At 40.3% G+C, this 25,008-nt stretch overlaps 1 protein-coding gene across 3 annotated transcripts in view; it reads left to right on the top strand.

Moving 5' to 3' along the window:
* The window catches only part of CTTNBP2 (cortactin binding protein 2), a 149,395-nt gene that overhangs the window by 38,323 nt on the left and 86,064 nt on the right, over nt 1-25,008 (top strand). For all 3 annotated transcript variants that reach the window (XM_032870674.1, XM_032870683.1, XM_032870692.1), the window contains exon 3: nt 23,416-23,640. In XM_032870674.1, the coding sequence (XP_032726565.1) occupies nt 23,416-23,640 (225 nt within the window). The remainder of the gene's footprint in view (nt 1-23,415; nt 23,641-25,008) is intronic.

Consider the following 25,008-nt stretch of genomic DNA (forward strand, 5'->3'; position numbering starts at 1 on the left):
ACTTGCACAGCGATTTATAGCAGCTTTATTCATAACTGCCAACATTTGGCAACCAAGATGTGCTCTAGTAGGTGAGTGGATAAACTATGGTACATGCAGACAATGGCATATTATTTAGTGTTAAAAAGAAATGAGCCTGCCAAGCCATGACAAGACATGGAGAAACCTTAAATGCATGTTACTAAGTGAACAAAGCCAATCTGAAAAGGCTACATACTGCGTGATTTTAATTCAATGACATTATGAAAAGGCAAACAGAAACAAGGGATCTGTGGTGTTGGCAGGAATGAGGAGGCGGGGGAGAGGGATGATTGGTGGAGCACAGAAGATTTTTGGAGCAGCAAAACGACTCGATATGATACCATAATGGTGGCTGTATATCATTCATTTGTCCAAACCCAGAGAATGCACAAGCCCAAGAGAGCCCTGAGGTCAACGGTGGACTTTGGGTGAGGTTGTGTCAGTGTAGGTTCATCAGTTGTAGCAAATGGACCACTCCAGTGGGGGGTGGGGGTCGTGGTAATGCAGGATGTGCATGTGTAGGGGCAGATGCAGATGGGAAATCTCTGTACTGTCCTCTTATTTTTGCTGTGACTCTAAAAATGCTTTTAAAAATAGTCTTTAAAAAATATTTAGCAGTAGCTTCTTAGCTTGCTAATCCAAAGATACAACTTGTGCGTAAAACCTGAAGTAACATGAGGAAGTAGGAACATCAGTCTTGGCAATGAAGCCTCTGACCCATGATCCAGCCTAGACGTAGCCCAGGTAGTTTATAATTGGTGTGCAGTTTACCTTTCTTCTCTTACTGGGAGTGAGAGAACTGAACACTGGTCCTTGTGTCAGGCATCGTGCTAGGCACAGTACATTAATCATCTCCTTAAGCCTTTCAACAAACCTGTGACCTAGGTATCATAATCTCACTTCATCTTAGCCGAAAGGCCAAGAAGCGATTCATAAGCTCTGTTTTACACATGAGAAACTGAGGCTTAGGGTGGTTAGCAAGAGCCAGAATTTAAATCCAGACTGTTTGAAACCAGAGTGTCCATTCTGGACTGAATTATATGGCTTTGCGTCTCTAGGATCTCCAATCTCTTTGCAGATGCTCAACTGGACCCTTTAGCTTTAAGCAATACGAGCCGTGTGAGTTAGCGTGCCTGTCTTTCATGCAGACAAAACACAGCGCTAACACCTCGGGCTGTCCTTGGTTGGGCCCAGAGAGAAGATTGCCCCAGCAAATACTTCTCAAAGCAACTTTCAGCTGCCCTTCTGTGGGGTTTGTCGGTTAGAGCATCTGTCCATGCCTGGCCGCTGGCCTGGTTAGGTTCACAGTTTCACCCAAGGAAGTGAGCATCGTAAGCTGTTTTTCCTTTTATTGATGCTGGCAATTATGTGAAGAGAGTAGGAAAATTGGAACTCTGTTGCATAACTTTGAGGCATTTCCAAGAGGCACCTCTAAATAAACAAAACTTGAACCTTTTTTTGCTTGTGTAGCTTTTTTGAAGGGCCAGAATTACTTTGTTTTGAAAGCATAAGTAAAGCCAGCTTAGCAGGTTCCCCATGGACCACTGAATTAGTCCGCGTATTCCTGTTCTTGTGCTCAAAACAAAAATAGAACAAGTTACGCAAGCTCATCACTTCTTGAAAGCAGTAGACTTAAATGGTCTAAATGAGATTTCTCCAAATATTAAGATGGAGAAACTTATGACTGATGGTTGAAAAAGTAGTGAAAGGTAATGTTTGTTCATTTTTAAATGTTAATTTAATAAATTGACACAGGTAAATACTCTTTTCCTCAGACTATGTACTTACCTTGAATTCAACTAAGCTAGCATTGAAATTTTAAATTGCCTTTTGGGAGGAAGAAAAGAAAGATCAGTTTGTTTAGATCTGTGCTTTGTATCATTTCCTAACTGGAGGGAATTATAAAAGAATCTTAAGTAGGGAAATAAAAAGGAAATTAGCACAAGTTCCCACTTCTGAATCAGATTGGCTTTCTTGTTTTTTTTTTTTTTCCTTTTTGAAGGTACTGTATTGTTGATTCTAAGGTTATATCACATACCCCCTATCCAAATATATGTATGAAAATACATTCCAAAGTCAGTACATTTGGTTGGGCCACCATTAAGATGTTACCTATATTTACTGTGGTGAGGGTGTAGTGTAAATGACTGAGAATAAATTATGTCTAGATGTATTACTGATTAACTTTTTTTCCTTCTAGATGGAAATTCTTAATTGGAAAGCTCTATTTCAAGCAGCAAAGCTGGTCATTAGCATTAATCAGTACTAACGCTGTTGATGTACATTTAAATTCATAAAGAATTGATTATTGGATATTAGGCTCAGTGCTCTCGATAAACTTGAGTATGGCCCAGTCTCCTAGGCGTTGGAAGGGAGATGAGAGGGAGAGAGAGAGACTTTGAAGCAATTAACCCCATTGTGGTGGAACAGAAATGTTCAGGCAAGAGCCACAGACAGTGTAAAGCGAAGCGAAGACAAAGAAAAGGGTTTCAGCACTGGGGTGGTCAGAAAAGGCTTTGCATAGAAGGACAAACTAGAAACTGGCTCTCGTGGGAAGAAGACAGCTTACCAGCTATATGCTCAGAGACCTAAAACAGCATGGTGAATTCAGGACCTTATACATAGTTTTGTAGTTGAAACTTGTTTTGTTTTAATCACATATGGTAAGACACACAAACGTGGAAATGACTGTCACGGAGGAGTAAGTTTTGCTTTGTTTTGTTTTGTTTTGTTTTGGGGAAGTTTTTATACTCCGATCTCTGGAAGTAGGCATAGCACTGCCACACAAGACCACATGGGGAAGGAAGCACCAGGGTCAGTCTGGAGACAGAGTGCACGAAAGCAGGGGCAAAAGCCTTTATTGTGGTTTAAATGGGAAGGAAGGGATAAGGCAAGGTAAGCAGACTTAATATTGGTAATTTGAATAATGTCAGAAGGCCCCAGGATGGAGAGACTGCCCCCTGGTTGTTGAATACCTGGCCTGGGCGAGAGATCAGGGCTGGGAGTCGTGGCTGCCAGTCAGAGTCTGGTAAAGAAGGTAGACAGAGGGGCCATGGGCCTGCGTTGGTTGGTTTGCATGTGAAAGTCACATTCACAGGAGAGTCCTTGCCTGTTTCCAAGAACTGGCTAGCCTTGGGAAGGATTTCTTTCCCTAGCGAGGGAGACTCAGATGCCAGAATGTGAAGAATGCAGAAAATAAGGAAATGTAGTTAATATAAAGCTTAGGAGGTCAAGAGGAGGAGGGTAGGTGTTGGTATGTAAAATAACGAGAGTAGAGATCGAATAAGGGGTTAGATCATGGAAGACCTTGATGAAGATTTGGGCTTTATCGTTAAATAGTAAAGTGCTCTTGAGAGAGTTTGAGCAGTGCCACAAGACCTTAGACCTGCATTTCAGGGTAATCCTTAGCAGTGAGGATAAGATTGATTGGAGAGGTAAAGATGTGGAGGCCAACCAGGGGATTGTTGCTAGTGTTATGTAAGGAGGACAAGGGGCTCAAGAAAGACGGTGGTGGCTGGGGTAGAGAGGAGGGGATAAGTAGCAGTAATCAAAGGTAGCAACATTGAGCCTTGACTGATTGGCTGGACGTATTAGAGGGGTGAAAGCAGTTCTTTTTTTTTTCTTTCTTTTTATTTTTTTTAATTTATTTGACAGACAGATCACAAGTAGGCAGAGAGGCAGGCAGAGAGAGAGAGGAGGAGGAGGAGGCAGGCTCCCTGCTGAGCAGAGAGCCCGATGCGGGACTCGATCCCAGGACCCTGAGATCATGACCTGAGCCAAAGGCAGAGGCTTTAACCACTGAGCTACCCAGGTGCCGTAGCAGTTCTCTTTTGACACTCAAGTGAGTTGTAGGGTGGTGGTACCACAGCCCAGATAGGGAAGATGTGAGGTAAAGTTGTCCAGTGGAGAAGATGAAGAGTTCAGTCTGGTACTTAGTGAGTTTCCTGGCCTTATTGAAAAACCAGTGTAGGTTATTTAGCACACAGTTAAATTTAAGTTTCTGGAAGAAGTAGATTTGGTTGTATAGGACCATTGGTAGCAGCTTAGAGATAAAAGGAAGTAAAGAAAACGAGGTGTAGATGGGATTAACAGTCTTACAGAGGCAAAGAAACAGTCTCCTTTGACAAAGGGAGTAATGGATAATTTTGAGAGTATTGGGAAAGAAGATCAGCAGCATGAAGAGGAAAGCCAGGGTGAATGGCACAAAGAGGAGAAGAATAAGCGAGGAGCCTAGTGAAGGTTTGGAATGCTCACCATGGAACCAGGGACACGTGGGAGGGTAGGCCTCCTTCTCACTAGTATGATTCACTGAACCTCTAATGGTCTTGGCTTCTAGGGCCCAGGTGAGCTTGGAGATAGAAATATGTACTGGCTTTAAAGCAAGCTGCTAATGTGCTTGAGCACTGGTTAGCATCCCGAGAGAGCACAGGTGACTGATGCTGGATAGACCCAGACTTACTGCATTGGAAAATAAGTGTTTGAAGAAATTGAAGCATCTGGAGAAATATGAGCTCTACAATGGTTGGACAAAAACCGTGTTTGGGGAGTGGGAGATGAACTACAGGAAAAGGAGGTCTTTGTGTAGTCGTGATGAAGGCCAAGGATACAAGGATGTTGAGGGGGGAGTTCTGATGAAGGCTGTTGGAGCCAAGGATATTAAGAAGTTGTGAGTTCTGATCCCTTTGCTTAACCATACGATTCATGTACTCTGGGTTACTAGCAAAGTCCTGAGTGAATACAGGGGATTAAACCTTAAATAAGCCACTTTTATGTTTTCTCTTTTTCTGAGTGTTTGAATGGAAAATGAAAATGTAACAACTAATAAATATTCCATTCACAGTTGGAATTATACTTTACTTTTCAGTTCATTACCATACACACACACTCACTCTCTCTCTCTCAAAGTTTATATGCGGAAACATCAGTAGTTTTTTTGAACCAGTAGGATTCTTTGATCATTTGGTAATCTAGACTCGTCATGTCCAAAGGGTAATTCAAATGTCAATTCCTATTAATACCTTGTGAAACAAAACCAGTCATATTTTTTTTTTTCAATTAACTCAGACTGGGGGGTATTTATTTCCTGTGAGGAGCTGGTACTTTCTAGGGCTGTGTAGCCATATAGAGTGGTGTTCTTTCTCTGACACGCCTTCATGATGAAGAACAACCCGATGCTGTTGTAGAAACCATCAGCTGTTTGGTGGCTCTAATGCCTTCTTGGGTCCCTTCTTCCTCCTGATAATGGATCTGTTCTAAAGACAACATTCCTGCCAGTGGCTGTCTGTTTGTATTTCTAAATTCTTGACTCTCATTTCCAAATCTAGTTCTTGATGAAGAAAGAGAGGAAAACACTAGGAATACAAGATGCAAGATTGTGTTCCAGCGTGTCTCCGGGCCTTTCACTCAGATGGGGCCAATGGCTTGATGAATCCTAGGGTAGAGTCTTAGTCTGCCATGGTGCTGATCAATTTCTTGAGCTTGGAAGGTATCCAGGGAGCACTTGCTATTGGCCTCCTAACATGATATTGTGGCTCAATATCATCATAGCAAAGATACTATAACATAGATCACCTTTACAAGTGCATTTATTCGATTATCTTCCTTGAAATAAAGAAGACTTGGTTGCATGTTCTGTACTCCATATAAGTTGCTTGTATGTTAAATCTGTCAAGATCATTTTAATATTGAGAAATAGTGATAAAATTAGGAGTGTTACTAATACTGAATCAGCTTCGAAAAGAATTATTTTTGGGACACCTGGGTAGCTCAGTCGGTTAAGCCCCCTGCCTTTGGCTCAGGTCATGAACCCAGGGTCCTGGGATCAAGTCCCACATTGGTCTCCTTGCTCAGCAGGGAGCCTGCTTCTCTCTCTGCCTCTGCCTGCCACTCTGCCTGCTTTTGTGCACTTGCTCACACGTTGCTGTCTCTCTCTCTCTGACAAATAAATAAATAAAATCCTTAAAAAATTATTTTTGAAGTGGGCTATTAAGGTTTTTCTTTATAAAGGCTGATTTTGTTGTCGTTTTGGTGGACTCCTTGTTGATACTATTATTTATATGGACTAGAGTAGGAATTGTTTCTGTGAATGCCAGGCTTAATCTCAAGTACAAGCTATCCTTTACTTTTCAAACACAGCTGCAAGGATCCATGTGCCTTGTACCAATATTTAAAAATAGACTTCACAGGCAAAACAGTCTGTACATCCACTGGCAAGCACAAGATGATTTTAGAGGGATCTTCCAAATATATGCAGTGTATTGAGTCCACTCAGTTATCATGATGCCTCGTAGGTATCCGACAGCCGCCCTTTTATAAATTCTGGTGTGTAGTAAGGTCTGTTGGTTTGAGCATGAAGCTTTTGTGACCAGGGCTATGGTTGTGATTCCTCTTTGGGGAATTTACTGTAGCACAGACACAGTTAAATTATACCTGAGTCCTTCCTGCTGGCCAGCCAGGTGGGGAGACAGGCACTCATGGGAATGCGGAAATGAATGTGTGTGGTTGCCGCATTCCTAGTCCAATTGTTCCTATGCACGTGTGATCTTTGGGGAAGTTTCATAGCATTGTCATTTTGTAAAATAAAATACAAAATATAAAGCAAAGACATTCAGATGAAAAGGACATGATCACCCTTAATATGAATGGTACTGTTGTTTACTCTCACTGAGGGACTGTGATCACAGGCTTTAGTTCTATCTAATCAATCGTTCTCTGTAAGTGACCAGTGTTTTAAGAACTGATAGGTTTTGGCAGAGAGTGATGACCTCAGTCCCATCCTGTTACTTTTGCTATCCTTGTGTTCTCCAGGAGTACTAATTGGAGACTGAGGAGTGAAAGGACAGAAACCGATGTCTTCAGTAGCTGTTCCGGGATAGAGGGGGTGATGACGGCAGGGTCCCGGTCTCCTTCCTGCAGCAAATTCCAGTGAGCCCTGTCATGTGCCACCTACGCAGATGAGTGCTGTCATCTGCTCTGAGGCCATGGAGGCTTCCAGACTCATGCTCCACTTTCAGTGAGAAAGTGGGTGGCTGAGCTTGGAGAAGAGAAAATGGATTCTTTTTCTTTTCTTCTTTTTTTTTTTTTTTTAAGATTTTATTTATTTATTTGACAGACAGAGATCACAAGTAGGCAGAGAGGCAGGCAGAGAGAGAGAGAGGGGGAAGCAGGTTCCCTGCTGAGCAGAGAGCCCGATGCGGGGCTCGACCCTAGAACCCTGGGATCATGACCTGAGCCAAAGGCAGAGGCTTAACCCACTGAGCCACGCAGGCACCCTGAGAAAATGTCTATTATTAATCAGAATAGACTTTAAACTATAGTTCATGTCTACTCATTACAGAATTTGACCACAGCCAGTCATAAATTGTGTTGGAGACTGAGGATATGTTTGCCATTCGTCTTGGTCTAAACTCTGTTGGAGAAGATGCTACAGTTCGCTATTTCATAATGTGTAGCATGTATCTACAGTTTTCTATAATTTATTCTCTACTGCAGACTGTTTAAGACACAGCACCCCCTTCCCATTTTGCTCACAAATGCCCAGTGGAATAAGACAAGGGAAGCTGGTTGCTGGAGCAAATTGGCCCATACGTAGACAAAACTTGAGCTCTCACTGAATAAATGATGTAATGGAAACCAAAAAGTCTAGCAGAAACATAAGTAGTTGAGCATTTTCACCAATGTGAACCAAGACGGATAGGCCTGTGATGAATGACCTATTTGATCTTATGTTAATACGAGCCAACGCATGCACCACAGTCGATGGCTTTTACAGCATTTTCACAGCTGTTCTTGCATCAAATACAATGAAAACAAAATTACATGATCCGAAATAGATTTTCAGTGTTCCTGCAAATGACACTTGTCCTGTTGTAGTCCGTCTGTTCCCTGAACAAGATCAGGTCTTCCCCTCCCCATTGCCTAGGTCCCTGTGCCTCTGTGGTTTGCATATCTGCCACTGGTCTGATGGACACACATCTTTATTATAGGCGGATGACGAAGTTACCCTCCAGGGATTCTGCTTCCTCCCAGGGTTGCCCCGAGATCTGTGTGCTGATCCTTTCCTGGCAGCTACAGTGGTTTTCCGGTTTGCTGTGGGAGCAGCAGTAGGTACACACATCCTTGCAAGGACTGGGGAACATCTAATGGTGTTAAAATTACTGGCAGGGTTTGAATAAAGGCTGCTTTCAAACCCTTGACATTCCTTTTCCCTTGATTGTTGTTGATATGGAGTGAGTCATCTTCAGCTGGAAGAAGGTGAGACTATTAAGAGCTTTTTGTTTAAGTTTTCCAGATGCTTAGCAGGTTCTTGCATTTGGTGAGTTATTCCTCAGTGTCCCAGGCTGGTTCCTTGGGAGTTGGGAGGGGGAGCAGCAAAACTGTCTCCACCATTCTCTCTGTGTCCTGGGGAATTTTATTTTTAACCAAGCCAACTTAGGTTTCCTGAAGTTATGAAAAGGACCGTTTAAAATGTTTAATTACAACCACTGCCCACAGACATTATTTGTTATATTATCCCCAACAGACAAGAGACTGCCTTTATTTCTTTGTTTTTCACTTGAAAATTTTATGGATGAGGATGCTTTGTTAGCAGCGTTCCTACTCCCCACCCCTCCACCCACGGCTGCTTCTACATTTCTCTTTTCCAGTCGCAAATAAATAGGTATTTCTGGAATTATCCTATTGGAGCACTGCATTATTCCCGAAATATTGGAATATGTCAAGGAAGCTACCTTGGATCCTTTTGAGATTGGGTGGTCTGTTTGGATAATTGTTCCTATGTTCATTTTAGGAAGGATGTTTAATGCCAGGTTTTTTGTTTGTTTGTTTTCCCTTGTTAGGAGTCAAAACCCTTAGATGACTAAAGCCTAATGAGAAAATGCTTTTGTGTAGTCATGACAATGTGAATAATATGAAAGTGGGGGAAAAACCTGTTTGGGAATTTTCTGAAACAGGAATTTGATTCGGCAGATATGAAGCGGGGTGGGAAGTACCTGCAGAAGTCCTGCCAGTGGCCTTGGCACAGGAATATTGATTGTCCCCAAGTGGTTAGTTGCTTCTTGAAACAATATCGGACTACTCTGCTGAAGCTTGATTTTTCACTTATTTTAAAATCAATGGTCAAATGAAATTTTACTCTTTTTAATCATTGGAAGTCTATTTTCTTACAAATGTTCTTTTTTTTTATATTTTATTTATTTATTTGAGAGGTAGAGAGAGACAATGAAAGAGAGCATGAGAGTAGAGATGTCAGCGGGAGAAGCAGACTTCCTGCTGAGCAGAGAGCCCGATGTGGGACTCGATCCCAAGACCCTGGGATCGTGACCTGAGCCGAAGGCAGTCGTTTAACCAACTGAGCCACCCGGCGCCCTTCATATAGATGTTCTAAGTTGCCTCTTTACCAAAGGACTATTTTGTTGGAAAATTCTGCCAATTTACTCAGTATCTAGAAGCTTTTAGAAAACTTCATATAAAGACTATGACTTAGAACTTCAACAATTGAATGGCTTGTGTAGATTTGTTACTTTAGGGCTGCAGGTTGATGTCTAAATTTACCCTGAAAGCTGAAAAACACAGCCATTAATAAAGGCAAAGCTTATAAATTCTAATACCATAGCCATCTCTCCATTCTCTAAATGTAGTGCTTCCGAACACATCATCTGACTTACATTAGAACTGATTTTATATGTTAAAGAGTGATGTTGAAATAGGATTCTGCTGTATTTTGTTCTGAGTCTTTGCTCTGTAATCCTTTAAAACAAATCTCTTTAAAGAATTTGTTATTACTGTTGGCTCTGCTGGTCGAATGTCTTGTTTATGTGTGTTTCTGTACGGGCTGGATAATGGGGAGTTCATTTCCATCCAGGAGCGTGTTGATTCTCTTTTATCTCATGGGCTGTATCTCCTGAGTATGCCCTCACTGCTTGGCCTTCCACGTGCACGAAGGGGGCTCTAGATTCATGGACGGTTAGGAGCCCAGGTCTTTTTCCTGAAGGAGTGTGATGTGATAGAAGAGATGCAGTAGTTGTCAAGCTGTGGAAACAATCACCCAGCTGCCCAGCATTCTAGAGTGGAAACTTGGGCACGTTGGCATCTGACTCCCAAATTCCCATTTCTCTAATGAGATAGCCTAAGTGATGTAAAAGCAGGCAAAAACGAGAGATAATTATGTCGTCACTATTAAAATGATAGATACTAATTGTTAGATGTTTACTGTTTTTTAGGTACCCAGCTAAGTGCCCTATATGCATTATTTCATTAATCCTTCCAGACAACAACAACAAAACCCTGGATTGAGTTCTCTGTTATCCTTTCATTACTGGCGAAGCCCCAGGGGAGTAAAGTAACCAGGCCAAGTGTACGTAACATAGAAGTAGCAGAATACATCGACCTGTTTTGTGTGATCTCTGAGCCCATCCTCTCCATTACTGTATTACCCATGTCCTAAAACATGAAGATATACCTGTTAGAGGCAATGTCCGTATGACCAGACTGAGGCATAAATGAGCATCGACTCACTTCCTGGAACCCTGTGATGCTCTCTCAGGAGGCAGAACTGTAACTTGGAAAGAGCCAGCCAAAGGGTACCTTCCTGGATTTGGAGAGACAAGGGCAGACTGGGATAGGTAGGGAGTTGCTGCTTGAAACATATTTTGTGTATGTGAAGGAGATGCACTAGAAAGCAGCATTGTTGCAACTACCAGAAAGGTATCTGGGCAGCAGGGCCACTCCCTGATTGTCTGCCGGCCCAGGGGATGGCATAGACGTGCTCCTGTCCCCAGTGGCCACATGTACCTGGAGAGGCTCTTTGTCCTTGACACGCAAGGCAGCAGGGAAAAACCCAACAGAAGAGCCTGTTTCTCTCCTAGGGGCTGTGGCTCTGATTACGTCTTCTCTCTGAGCAGAAAGGAGCTCTGCCACGTAAATTGGCATCAGTCTGCTCACTGGCTCCCCGTATTAGAGAAGCATTTTAATGGCAACCAGCTGGAGACTAAAGGTACTCCGAGAATCTACCTGCCCTGCTTGTGGATAAACACCAGCACTGGGTTGACTCCTCCTGGTCCAAAGATGGAGTAAACAGAAAAAAGAAGGAAAAAAAAAAAAAAAAAACCACACGGCTTGTGAAAGATTTTGTAGCAAAGAAAAGGGAAGATAACCTAACACTTAACATGCAAAGGAACGACCTACATCTGACAAAATTATTATGAGAAACAAGTAAATTTTAGAAAGTGATTTTTAGACACCATCTGCTTTGTGTCTTAAAATTCAAGGAAACATAGACTTTGAAGTGAGGCTGAATGGTGGATGAGCCCAGACTATGATGAAAAGTGAACTGGCAGCAGAGCTGGGGAACAGAAAGCACAGATGTGGGAGGCAGATTGCTGGCCTGGGTCCTGGCTTCCCCGCTTCTAGCCCTCTACCTGGGTCATAGCCCTTTTGGGTTTCTCGTCTGTAAAGTGAGGATGATGATACCAACCTGATATGCTTGTCAGAATTTAAAAGGCACTAAGAGAGTTAAAGCATGTATTAGAAGCAATGGTGAAAAATCAGTGTTCTAAAAAATTGAATCCATAACAAATTTAAGAGGTTCTCTCAGAGCCCAGAAGAAAAGATTATAGTGATAAAGCAGAAACAAAGACACATGTATGTGGAAGACAGGGAGTGGAGACCCACCAGTAAAAAATCTGATGTTCCTCAAAAAGACCAGAACAAATAGAATGGATGCTGTAAAGAAGCTATAGCAGAATCTTTAGGTCAAAAAGGCTGTAGGGCAGGAAAAATGCCAGCCTTAAGCGTTGGAGAAGGAATTGATTTAATTAGGCAGAAAAGTAGAAGTTTTCCCTTGAAGGGAGAAAAATCGACCTGGCCTCGGACTTGCTCCTGTGCACTATTGAACGCAGGAGGTGATGGAACCCTATCCAGTGTTGAGGGTTACCACCAAATAACTTTTTCACCCAGACATAGTGGTGTTCACGTAAGAAGGAAATGAAAATTCTCGTTTGGCAGAGAAATAAAATATACTTATCCAAAAGCTGCTTTGAAAAATAAATGCCCTAAAGATTTACCTAATTGGAAATAAGCGTAAAGCGTCAAGCATGGAAATAATGGTATAAAATTGTAACAGGAAAGAAGAAATTGGTCCTCCTTATCCTTGGTTGGGGCGTTGAAGTACTTAGGGGAGTCTTGGTAGACTCCTCATTGAACGTTGTCCCAAAGCTGAGTGTTCACAGTTACACATGGTTCTGACGAGCAGCCTGGATTGAGAAGTCCTGTTCCAGAAGTTTAATCAAGATAAAATATGTACAGAGATAATTAGGAAAGTGCAGATATTACCAAAAATATGGAAAAGAATTTCCTTTTTCTCAAATTTATGCTAATTGATTTAAAAAATAGATAACTTTGGGCGCCTGGGTGGCTCAGTGGGTTAAGCCACTGCCTTCGGCTCAGGTCATGATCTCAGGGTCCTGGGATCGAGTCCCGCATCGGGCTCTCTGCTCAGCGGGGAGCCTGCTTCCCTCTCTCTCTCTCTGCCTGCCTCTCTGTCTACTTGTGATCTCTGTCTGTCAAATAAATAAATAAAATCTTAAAAAAAAAAAAAATAGATAACTTTTGTTGGATACAACAACAATTTTTAATAAATGAAGAGACAAGATTACTTTTCAGCAGGAAGATTTGATTTTATGAAAAAGTCCTCTTTTTTCAAATGTGTATCTAATTTATACATGATACCAATCAAAATTATAATTTTTTTAGGTTTATCAATTTCTGAATTTCGTCTGGAAGAATAAGCTGGTAGCATAACAAAGTTTTAGAAACTGATATTGTGAAGGAAACTTGTCCTACTGGTTGGTAGGATTTAATAATACAAATTAAAACATTTATACTGGCAAATTCTGAATGAAAGATAAAGGAAACAATAGAAGGTTCAAAAACAGACCCAGTATTGTAGGGATGATACAATTCATAATGACAAAAGGGACAGTTCCTCACAAAGACATAAATGTTTATATGACTAGTAACAGAGCCTCAAAATACGAGATGCAAAAACAGATTTAAAGGGGAAAAAAAGACAATTTCATAATTATAGATTTAAATACCTCTTTCAGTAGTTGATAGAACTAGTAGTTGTTAGGGGAGAAAAAAACAGTAAAAACGTAGAAAATATGAATAACACTATGAACACCTTAATTGACATTCGCAGATTATATTTAGTAACCTTAACAGAGTTAAATGAGAAACCAATAAGGATAAGCTATTTAGGAAAATTCCAAATATCTGGAAACTTCTGGAAAAAAAAAAAGTAATTCATGTGTCAAAGACAAAATCACAACGAAATCACGATAATTTGAAGTGAATGACAGCAAAAATACATCAAAGTATTTGAGATACAGCTCAAACAGTACTTAGAGGAAAATTTAGTGCTTTAAATGCTTGATGGAGAGGGACAGCGAGAGAGGGAATACAAGCAGGGGGAGCGGGAGAAGCAGGCTTTTTCCTGCTGAGCAGGGAACCTGACATGGGTCTCGATCCCAAGACCCTGGGATCATGACCTGATCCGTCGGCAGATGCCCAACGACTGAGCACCTAGGTGCCCCTAGAGTATGGGACTCTTGATCTCAGGGTTGTGAGTTCAAGCTGCATGTTGGGCATGGAGCTTACTTTAAAGAAAGGGGGGGGGGTTAAGAGAAAATGGACACATTCTTAGTTAAAATGAGCAAGAACATAAAAGTAGACAAATAACCATATTGGGAAGGAAAAAAGAGATTATCACTACAGATCCTATAGGCATCATAGAGCTATTACGTGAATATTATGAACAACTTGAACATCCTACATGAAGTAGACAAATATTTTGATAAATACAACTTGCAAAATTGCTGTGAGAAAGAAAAAACCTAAACAGCTTCATATCTATTTAAAAAACTCATTAGGAGAAATCTTCCCCAAAGGAAAACTCCAGGCCTGGATGATTTCACTGGTAAATGCTATTAAATATTTAAAAAAAAATACTGTTAATATACACAAACCTCTTCAAAAAATATGGATAATAGATTATTGAAATGGGAAATAGCAAAATTTTTTTTTTAAAGATTTATTTACGTATTTATTTGCTAGAGCACAAGCAGGCCGAGCGGCAGGCAGAGGCAGAGAAGCAGGCTCCCCACTGAGCAAGGAGCCTGATGTAGATTGATCCCAGGACCCTGGGATCATGACCCGAGCCGAAGGCAGTGGCTTAACCGACTGAGCCACCCAGGCATCCCAGGAAATAGCAAATTAAGTGGGAAGGCTACTTAAACGTATTCCCTTAAGTCCTTGATGAAAGTATTATCTTAGTACATTGTTTAAAAAAAATATAGAGTACAAGGCAAATTTAATGATGACTGCCTTTCAGTGATTGAATTATGGATGGTAGTTTTTTCCCCTTCTAACAGTATTTTCCCGCATTGTTTAGTGAACATGCATTATTTTAAATAAAAATGTAAAATAGTTCAAATATACTTATAGATTTGAATAAATACACTTAGTTTTTTGTTACTGTTGAAATAATAGTGCCTTTCTCATGAAATTTAAAACTATTTTTTTTATATGAAAACTTCATTTAGTCATAGGCATAACTAATCCTAGTAATAGAAAACCATTACTTCTGTTAACCTTAAATAACTAACTGGTTTGTGTGGGGTACACGCCTAGTTGTTCTTTAAGTTACAGAGGTATAAAAGTCATTGTTTTAACTGTCTGGTATTGATAAAGATACAGCTGATCACAGCAATTAAATGCCTAGAGCCACACTGGCAGGTAAGTTGATGGGTGTTCCAGTTCTGATTGATGGTCGGTGGCTGCCTGGAGAGGTGAATTAGGACAAATTGTGAGGCTTTTCCTGGATTCAGCTTCAAGTGTGCTGATAACTTAATCATGTGTACTCTGAGCAAGAGGACAGAACGGTGCAGCCCTGTGTGTCATTCTTGACCTAGTTAGGGAATAAAGGTAATCTTATTTTTACAGATGTGCGTGGCCCACATATCTGGCTGAGATGGATGTGTGCAAGACTCTAAGTGGCATATGAGGTCAAAATAAAGGGTTTGGTAATAGATTACTTCTGGCTCCGATTTCAGTGAAGCCAAGCCATTTCATGGATTTTGTTATAATGGTCTACATTTTTGAGAGAAAATTAATGGTTTATTGAAGTGCAACATCTCAATTTTAGCCTTAAGAACCAATAATTCTATCTTGATATATGATTCATAATATGCATTATGTATATTCCTGGCATGACAGTTTCCATACATCCAGGTGATCATGTTCCTTAGCAACTATGACATTGTAGGTGGCGGAAGGTTGGGGAAGCGGTGGGGGGCGGGGGCGGAGAAAAAGCAGGGAAAATGTGCCTCTTTTCTGGCTGACTATTCCAGCCAGTATGGCAGGCAGATCATGGGATGCCATGACAGCCCTTCATTTCTTTGCTGTGTATGTCTTGCCACATATGGTGTCTGAAATATATTCACTGAAATGAACTTTTCAGACTTTTTGGCATTTAATTCATATTCCAAGTTCTCTTTTGTTCCTGGCTAGTGAATTTCTAAGATTTTGCAACCATTGAAGGGCAGTGACTGTGCTCCAAAAGACTATGTAATTTTTACATTGCTTTTATACCCTCTGTTGTCCATATTCCCCCTCATTGTGTGTGTGGGGGTGTGCACGCGCACATGTGTGGACACGTGTGTTGTATAAATGTGTAAACTGTATCCTAGATTATTCTACCCCTCTTAGAGTGAGAATGATCTCTGAGGACAATGGCTTATCTCTAGTTTTCCCTTATCTTTTACTTACAAGTAGGATTTTTTCCTTCTTTATTCTTAGAATAGCTCTTAACGTTTTGGGGGGAGGGTTGTTTGCTTAATCGTGGTCTGTTTGAACTCTTTTCCACTAAGACAGAACTTTAGAGCTAGATAGGTAAATTTTTATGTTGACTGTTCAGAAAAATCTGTTTTTTCCATCCATATTGATTTTAAATAATAGTTTTTTATGATTTGAGAGGAGTGTAACAGTTTAGAACCCGGGGACCTTACTGATTTTTAAGAGCCCTGTCGGCCACATGTTTTTTCAGCCTCTGTTTGCAATACAGTCAGACACAGAGACTTCACTCCAGTCCATTGCAGCTTATTTTATTTCTAGAACAGCTTTTGCCCTTGAAAATTTTTTATGATTATGGCTCTAATTCAGTTGTTTGGGAGTCATGTAAATAGTCCAATACCTTTTTGAACCCCAGATACCTTCAGATACTGAAAGAATGCAGTCATGCCTCTCTATGTCTTTTTAGCTCCCCTGTTTCCTTCTGCTCTTAAAAATTCGGTTCTTTGGGCACCTGGATGGCTCATTTGGCTAAGTGGCTGCCTTCAGCTCAGGTCATGATTCCAGGGTCCTGGGATGGAGCCCCACGTCGGGCTCTCTGCTCAGCAGGAATCCTGCTTCTCTCTCTCCCACTGCCTGCCACTCTGCTTACTTGTGCTCTCTCTCTATCTCTCTGTTAAATAAATAAATAAAGTCTCAAAAAAAAAAAAAAAAAAAAAACCCTCAGTTCTGTCCTCAGGCTCTTTTCCTATTGATCACTATTTAAATATTTCACCCAGAAGTGAGCCCAGTAGTCCAGGAATTGACTAGTTCTGATATCTTTTTTCTATTAATTAATGCACCCTGGAATTGAGTTTCTGGTTTAAGGTGTGGGGGAAGGACCGTTTCCATTTCACTGTTCATGCCTTGAAAATAGTGTTGACTTCAAGCCTAGGTTTTTCGTACTTGCTTCTGTGTTTGTACTCAAGAACTGACTTTTATTTACTCCTGAGAAAGTCCATCTCGTCAGATTGGGCTCATGACTTCAGCCATCCCTTGTGGTTTTATGTCATTGGCACCCAAGACAGTGGCAGAGTAGGGTAGAGCTGAGGACAGAATTTCTTAGTCTTGGAGTTATAGATCAGTATTAATGCTTTAAACATACTTTCAGTTAATGAGTAAACCATTTTTTCCTGTTGAATTGTTTTTTACATTTAAATGATACTCTCTGAAGAATTTTTTTTTAAGATTTTATTTATTTATTTGACAGATCACAATTAGGTAGAGAGGCAGACAGAGGGAGAGGGAGAAGCAGGCCCCCACTGAGCAGGGAGCCCGATGTGGGGCTCGATCCCAGGACCCCGACACATGATCCGAGGCAAAGGCAGATGCTTAATGACTGAGCCACCCAGGTGCCCCTCTCTGAAGAATCTTAGGAAAAGAACAAAACCCTTAAGTTTTATTAAATCTTATTAACCATATGGTCAGTAACAATGAAAGTAAATATAGAGCATTGAGAATACTCTTAACTTCTTGAAATATGAAGACATATTTGTGTCTTTTAAACTTCATTTCTTTGTACTGGTTTGAATAGTGTTGTAAATAGGACTTATTTTTGAACCTTTTTTAGTGTTCCAAAAATACTCTAGTCATAATGATCTTTTATTTGAATTTTTTTTTTTTTTTTTTTAGAGATTTTAGAGCAGAGCCAGAGAGAGAGCATAGGGTCGGGGGCGCGTACAGAGGTAGTGGGGAGCAGGGAGCCCAATGTGAGGGGCTTTATCCCAGGACTTTGGGAGCATGACCCTAGCTGAAGGCAGATGTCCAATAGACTGAGCCACCCAGGTGCCCCCATAATAATCTTGTAGTACTCAACAGTGTGGGCTTTGGAGTAAGACTGGCTGGGTTGAATACCAGCTCCAGTTGAAGTGACCTTGAGAGTAAGTTAATCTTTCTAAACCTCAGTCTGCTTGTCTCTAAATTATGAATTAAAATAATGGCTATCTCTTGGACTTATTTTTAGGAGAAAATGAATATAAAACACCTATACTAATAGTAAGGTCTCACTAAAAGTTGTCTTTTATTAGTATCATTTTTAAAAATATTACAGAATCATTTTGGCTTTTCATAAGATAAAATAATTTTAGCTGTAAGTTTTAATTTGTGTGTTAAACACAAAAATAGACTCAAAATGGATGAAAGACCTCAGTGTGAGACAGGAATCCATCAGAATCCTTGAGGAGAACATAGGCAGCAACTTCTTAGACCTTAGCCCCAGCAGCTTCTTCCTAGAAACATCCCAAAGGCAAGGGAAGCAAGGGCAAAAATGAACTAGTGGGACTTCATCAAAGATCAAAAGCTTTTGCACAGCAAAGGAAACAGTCAACAAAATCAAAAGACAACTGACAGAATGGGAAAAGATATTAGCAAATGACATATCAGATAAAGGGCTAGTATCCAAAAATCTATAAAGATTTTATTAATAAACTCAACACCCAAAGAACAAATAGTCCAATCAAGAAATGGGCAGAAGACATCAACAGACATTTCGGCAAAGAAGACATCCAAAAGGCCAATAGACACAAGAAAAAGTGCTCAACATCACTTGGCATCAGGGAAATACAAATCAAAACTAGAGTGAGATACCACCTCATATCAGTCAAAATGGCTAAAATTAACAAGTCAAGAAACGACAGAGGTTGGTGAGGATGCGGAGAAAGGGAAACCCTCCTACACTGTTGATAGGAATGCAGGCTGGTGCAGCCACTCTGGAAAACAGCATGGAAGTTCCTCAAGTTGAAAATAGAGCTACCCTACAACCCAGCAATCGCACTACTGGGTATTTACCCAAAAGATATAAATGTAGTGATCCGAAGGGGAAAGTGCACCCGAATATTTATAGCAGCAATGTCCACAATAACCAAACTATGGAAAGAAACTAAGATGTCCATCAATGGATGAATGGATAAAGAAGAAGTGATTATATATATATATATATATATATATATATATAATCACTTCTATTATTCTATTCTATTATCTATTCCATTATATATATAATGGAATACTGTGCAGCCATCAAAAGAAATGAAATCTTGCCATTTGCAACGACATGGGTGGAACTAGAGGGTATTATGCTAAGCGAAATAAGTCAGTCAGAGAAAGATAGTTATCATATGCTCTTGTTGATATGAGGAATTTGAGAGGTAGGGCGGGGGGTTGTGAGGGCTAGGGAGGGAAAAAAATGAAACAAGATGGGATCAGGAGGGGGACAAACCATAAGAGACTCTTAATCTCATGAAACAAACTGAGGGTGGTTGGGTTACGGAAATTGGATATGTGCTGTGGTGAGTGCTGTGAAGTATGTAAGCCTGATGATTCACAGACCTGTACCCCTGGGGCAAATAATGCATTATACGTTAATAAAAAAATAAAAATAAAATGTGTGTTAAAATTAATTGGTGGTATGTTTTAATTGTGATCCACAATGAAAGTATTAGATTTTTTCTAAGAAAATTACATACTCTAGGAAAAGTTAAACATTTAAGTATTTTTCTTTTCTTTCTTTTTTTTTTTTTTTAAGATTTTCTTTATTTGCGAGAGAGAGCATGAGAGTGGAGAAGGTCAGAGGGAGAAGCAGATTCCCCATGGAGCTTGCAGCCCGACACGGGACTCGATCCCGGGACTCCAGGACCATGACCCTATTGAAGGCAGTCGCTTAACCAACTGAGCCAGGCACCCAGCATTTTTCTTTTTATTGTTACTAATTAGGTCCAACCTACTTAAGTTGATCTGGTTGAACAATTAAAGCCCCAAGTAGGAAGTCTGTATTTGTCAAAACCTCTCTTAGTAATAGCATGTTTTTATTTCTTTCTCAACAAGATCTTATAAAACTTCGGATTCTGATTGAAATTACATTTCTATCGATGTAGCTAGCTTTAAGGGTTCCTTTAAGTCTGTTTTCGTAATTATAGTCCGTGTCTTTAAAATGACTCATTTCCCTGAAATGCATTTTATTCTCAAGTAATTCTGATGCATAAACCAAGAAGTTATCTACACATTCAGCTCTTCCTTTTTTAAGGGAAAGGCCCCTTCAAACCCAGTATGATAAACATCAAGTCATTTTTTGTTAGGCGATTTCCTTAAATATTAAAATTTGTATGTGTTGTTGATCTGCCCTTGGCAAAAGTAATATAGTATATTAAGAATCAGATATTCTTGTTATAAAGTAAGATGTCCTAAGAAAGGTAAACATTTTTTCAAAGACGTTAAAAGAATAAGCAACAATAGTTGAAAAGTAGGTAAAATTAAGGGATGTCTATTGGCTTGGGCATGTGTTCAGTTATAAATGCTTGCCTAAATCCAAATTAAGCTAAACTCTGAATCTTGTGGGATGAGCAAAAGAGGAGGAGATGGCAATGAGGGTTAGTGGTCAATGGGAAGTTATACAGGCAAAGGATGGGAGGGTGTCCTGGCCTGCCAGCATCACATGGACAAAGGTATGGGGGGAAAGAGTGCTTAATAACTATGAGAATGTTGAAGGCCTTTACACAGAAAAGTGACTGAGGTTTCCTAGGAAAGGTATTCTGAGAACTCTGGTTAGCAGAGTGCCTCTATGATATACAATCTAGGTTTGGGGTGTGAGTAGTGTAAAAAATCATGAATCATGGAAAGTCATCTGCTACCCCTGTGGTTTTCCTGAAAATGCTCTTGCCTGGTTTTAGTTTGGAGAGTTAATTGAGTCCTTCCTGGGATCCCCTAGTTCTGACTCAGATAGTGGGTAAACTAATATTTGGTCATCCTTTTCTCAGGAATGAGCTCTGCATAGAGGAGTCTGACATTGGTCTCACTTCTTCCCCAGTTTCCTGTTAAGGTTGGTCCCTTTGTGAGGAAACCTGACTTCCTCTAATGGAGAAAATGGCCCAAGCTCTTTCCTTAGGAGGCTCTGAGTTAAAATTATATTTTCCTAAAGCCACTGGATGCTACATTTATCTGTGCAGCAAGAATACATTACACACCCATTGTGTGTTTGATGGGTTGGCAGGATGTCAGCTGAGTAAAAGTGCCCCTACTTTAAAGGAGCGCAAAGCAAAGGTTTAGGAGAAGACAGTCCTGCCAGGCCCAGAGTGACTGGACTCTTCCCATAATAGAGATTGCAAACTGGGTGTCCTTTCGTCTTGCATTCCCAGAATTATGTTCAGATGAAGTTTCATGAGCGTTTCTAATACACTACCTTGGGCCATAAGCACCAAAAGATGGGAATAAGATTGATTCAGGTGCTGTTCAGTAGAGAAGTCTAGAGAATCTGGAACCTCTTCTGACAAAAATCAGGTTCTAGATGCTGCGTAAGGAGTGATGCAAGGCTAGCTTCATGGATGTGCAACCTGTGCATTGGCAGAGGGCCATGCACTTAGGAACCTTCCCTGCTTGATTAAATGGTATGCTGTCACCATCTTGAAATTTTAAATTTTTGAACAAAGGGCTCTCTGTTCTCATTTTGCACCAGGTCTTACAGATTATGTAGTCCTAAATTTATGGTCTGCATTGAGGGAAACTATAGATGAAGAGACCTGAGCAGTGGGACAAGGGGTTGGTGGCTCTTTATTTATTTATTTATTTTTTAAAAAAGATTTTATTTATTTATTTGACAGAGATCACAGGTAGGCAGAGAGGCAGGCAGAGAAGCAGGCTCCCTGCTGAGCAGAGAGCCCGATGTGGGGCTCGATCCCAGGACCCTGGGATCACGACCTGAGCTGATGGCAGAGGCTTTAACCCACTGAGCCACCCAGGTGCCCCATTGGTGGCCCTTTAAAGTCACCAGGCACTTCATAGGGAAACAGTAGGCTTTAAATATTCACCACACTCAGTTGGTAAGGATAATCTTCCAACTGAACCAGTTTGGTAGAATTGTCCTGCTTCCCTCACCTCCAGGCCCTTCTAACCCAGAGAGAACAGAAACCACTTAGAAAGAGGGGGAGATGATTTGTGTAAAGGGAGAGGTGTTTTCGTAAACCCTCCTTTCCCAGTGGTATGTATTACCCTGCCACAGATCTTTGCTGGGGAAAGGAAGCTATCCTACACTCAGGTTGGATATTCTAATCAAATTGAGACAGGTTTATGTCTTAAAATGACTATAGGACTTGTATTTAGAGAAAAGTAAGAGGAAAAAAAAATAAGAAAAAACCATAGGGGTATCTCAGGTTTTCATCCAGGGGTGGGGGATGAATTATTACATTCAATAAAAATGAAGAGAGAAGTGAAGGAAGGCAAAATGTACTTGCTTTTGAAATTGCATCTTGAAAATGATGCTTACTCAGTGTATTGATTACTTAATTGAAATTGAAGAATCCAGAACTATAAAATGCCTTTTGATTCATAAATCATGTTGACTTTTAAGTTTAAAATGATCCTCTGAGATGATCCTAGCTTAATTTTCATGGTGAAATTGGGCTTTTTGTAAACTGTATTTCTTTGTCTGACTTGGTAATAGGAAAAGATAGTTAGATTTGCCCATTTGTCATTTGCACTTGTGTTTATCTAGTTGTTGGCTTGCTCACAGTGGTCTAAAAATGGAAAAGTCTAGTTGTTCAATGCAGCTACTTTTAAGGTGAGGAAGTTTATGTAATATTTCTTCAGAAAACACATTTAACATTTTGGACAATTAGCTTGATTCATTGTAAAGTAATTTAGTTTTTCCACTGGCAGCGACATAGAATAATTATTTTCTAGTGGCTAGTCCACATGACCTGAGTTCTGAAAATGTTGCTAGCTTTAATATATTTCTACTATTTTCCATTTTATGCAAAGACTGTTGTAGGCTAATTATAGAAAATTACATTTAGTGACATGTGGATGTGAAGTTAACTTTGACGCTGAGGGACTGACACTGAGAATGAAATGAGGTTACATTCTTTTCTGGGACTCTGTGAACTCTATTTTCATGCCCTTCAACAATGAGATATTTGCATCTTCTTAAATTTTCTGGAGGTTTTTTGGTAGTTTAGTCCAACTTCACAAAATATGAATGTTGTGACTTTTTGACATAAAAATGTCATCAGGTATTTTATTCTTTAGCAAATACCCTTACAAATTCTTTGTGGCTCAACAAAACTTGTAGGAGGTTTATATTTTGCGATTTAGCTTGATAAGTATTAGGTGAAAAAGAAGTTCTATCAAGATAGAGATAATTTTATTTTTGAACTTTCACTAGAAGTTATTTTAATAGTTGGTATTTCTGATTTTGTTTTAAACTGGAAGAGACTGTACCTAAAACACAGATGGTTGAAGGAGGGAGCATCATGGGAAAAAAACTGTATTTGCATCATTTGTAATTTAAAAGACATTCTTTAAGGAAGAAAATTTGAAAGTAGGCTGAATGGCATGCCAGGCTAGTCAGGGATTGGGGTCACATTCCCTTCGCTCCTCACTCAACGCCTGACGTCATACGTAAGCCATTACTCAAAACAGTTGTGAATATCATTTGGAAAAGTAATCACAAAACCTTCTTATAAATATCTTTCTGTATATTTTTATTTCTTTCTTCAATACATTCCTCTGATTTTGTTCTAGGCTCGCAGGAAGGAGGTATTTATCCAGGAACGGTATGGGAGATTTAATTTGAATGACCCCTTCTTGGCACTGCAGAGAGACTATGAGGCAGGTGCTGGTGATAAAGAGAAGAAGCCAGTTTGTACCAACCCCCTCTCCATCCTTGAAGCAGTCATGGCCCACTGCAGGAAGATGCAAGAAAGAATGTCCACGCAGCTGGCTGCTGCTGAAAGCAGACAAAAGAAGGTATTGAGACTTTCATTTTTCCTATATCACAGTGTAGGATGAAGACGCCATTTCTAGGCTTGTTTGTTCTTAAATGGAATAAGTGTCTCAAAAGGCAAAATGCTGACCGATCCTGATGGCCCTTTCCAAATATAATTCAAAAATAACACTAAGCTCTAAAGTGCGTATAACAAAGAATTTATGTTTCCTATAAAGGTTACTTTGATGCTTCTTTAAAATACGCTTTTTTGGGGGCGGTGATGGGGAGGGGGGCTTCCCTTTTCTAGTGCCGTAAGACATGCTCTACTGCCAGGCCTGTGATCCAGTACTGCAACCAGGACGCTGATCAGATGGGGACGTCCCCAGCTCCTGTCTCAAGTATTTCTTTGCAACTAGAAATTACTTCTGTAAATCATGTCTTTGGAAAATGAATTAGCATGAGGAGAATAGAATGAAATTTCTGTGGTAGATGTAGTCTTACAACGTGTCATCTTGAAGTCCTGGTTAGTCTCAAACTCGCCTCTGGGGTCTGAGGACTGTGTGTGCTGCAGACCTCCAGGCTCCTACTCACATGTGTTTCATTTAAACCAACCTCTTCGCTCTTTCTCACCTCCCCCACCAACACACACATATTTGTTATTTTACTTGAGTACATGCTTCCAAGAGTCCTAAGTGATAAAAACTGACTTACTACCATAGCCAAAAGGAAATAGAAGTTCAACTTTTGTCCTTTTGATGGGCTGCCCGGACTACTGATTCCATTTATTAGAAGAGAATGAGGAAGTCAGAGAAGCTAATAATGTCTAGTAGAACTAGAATTAAAAGTACTCCGTTCTTCCAACCATTCCTAAAGCATACATTTCAGTGTTTCTTCTTTTTGTCCTTTCTAGAGAACTTGTTAGAGTTCACATGTAACACCTGGTTGACGGTGAACCTGAATGCAGAATTACTGAAAATATTTACGATACTGTCATTTGATGTGTGTGTTTTTGCCCCTGTAATTATATCCTTGCATTGACCTGTGTGTGCCCATGTTCTGGTATAGGTGTTGAATGAAAGCAAACCTCTTCTTCAGTATGTCACGTGGTAGAAAACTAAAGCACTGGGTAAAAGAGCATAGAAGTCTAGAAGACCTTCCATGGGTATGGGGCAAAAATCAACAGTTTTACTCTGGACTTTGCAAACCCTTTTACAAAGCCCTGCAGAGCAACCACCGATGTCCCTGGAGGTTTTCAGAAATCCCCCAGGAACCGCAGAAGCAAGAACCAGTATGTTTCAGCTGATGTCACCGAAGCTCATTTGTATTTCTTGGATGAGACACGTTTCAATTATGTTCTTAACGTGTCAGATGCGCTATTTCATAATAAAGTATGCGGCTGGCTTTTATGC

The sequence above is a fragment of the Lontra canadensis genome, unplaced genomic scaffold (assembly GCF_010015895.1).
Source record: "Lontra canadensis isolate GAN:19392208 unplaced genomic scaffold, GSC_riverotter_1.0 scaffold2, whole genome shotgun sequence".
NCBI classification, from domain to species: Eukaryota; Metazoa; Chordata; class Mammalia; order Carnivora; family Mustelidae; genus Lontra; species Lontra canadensis.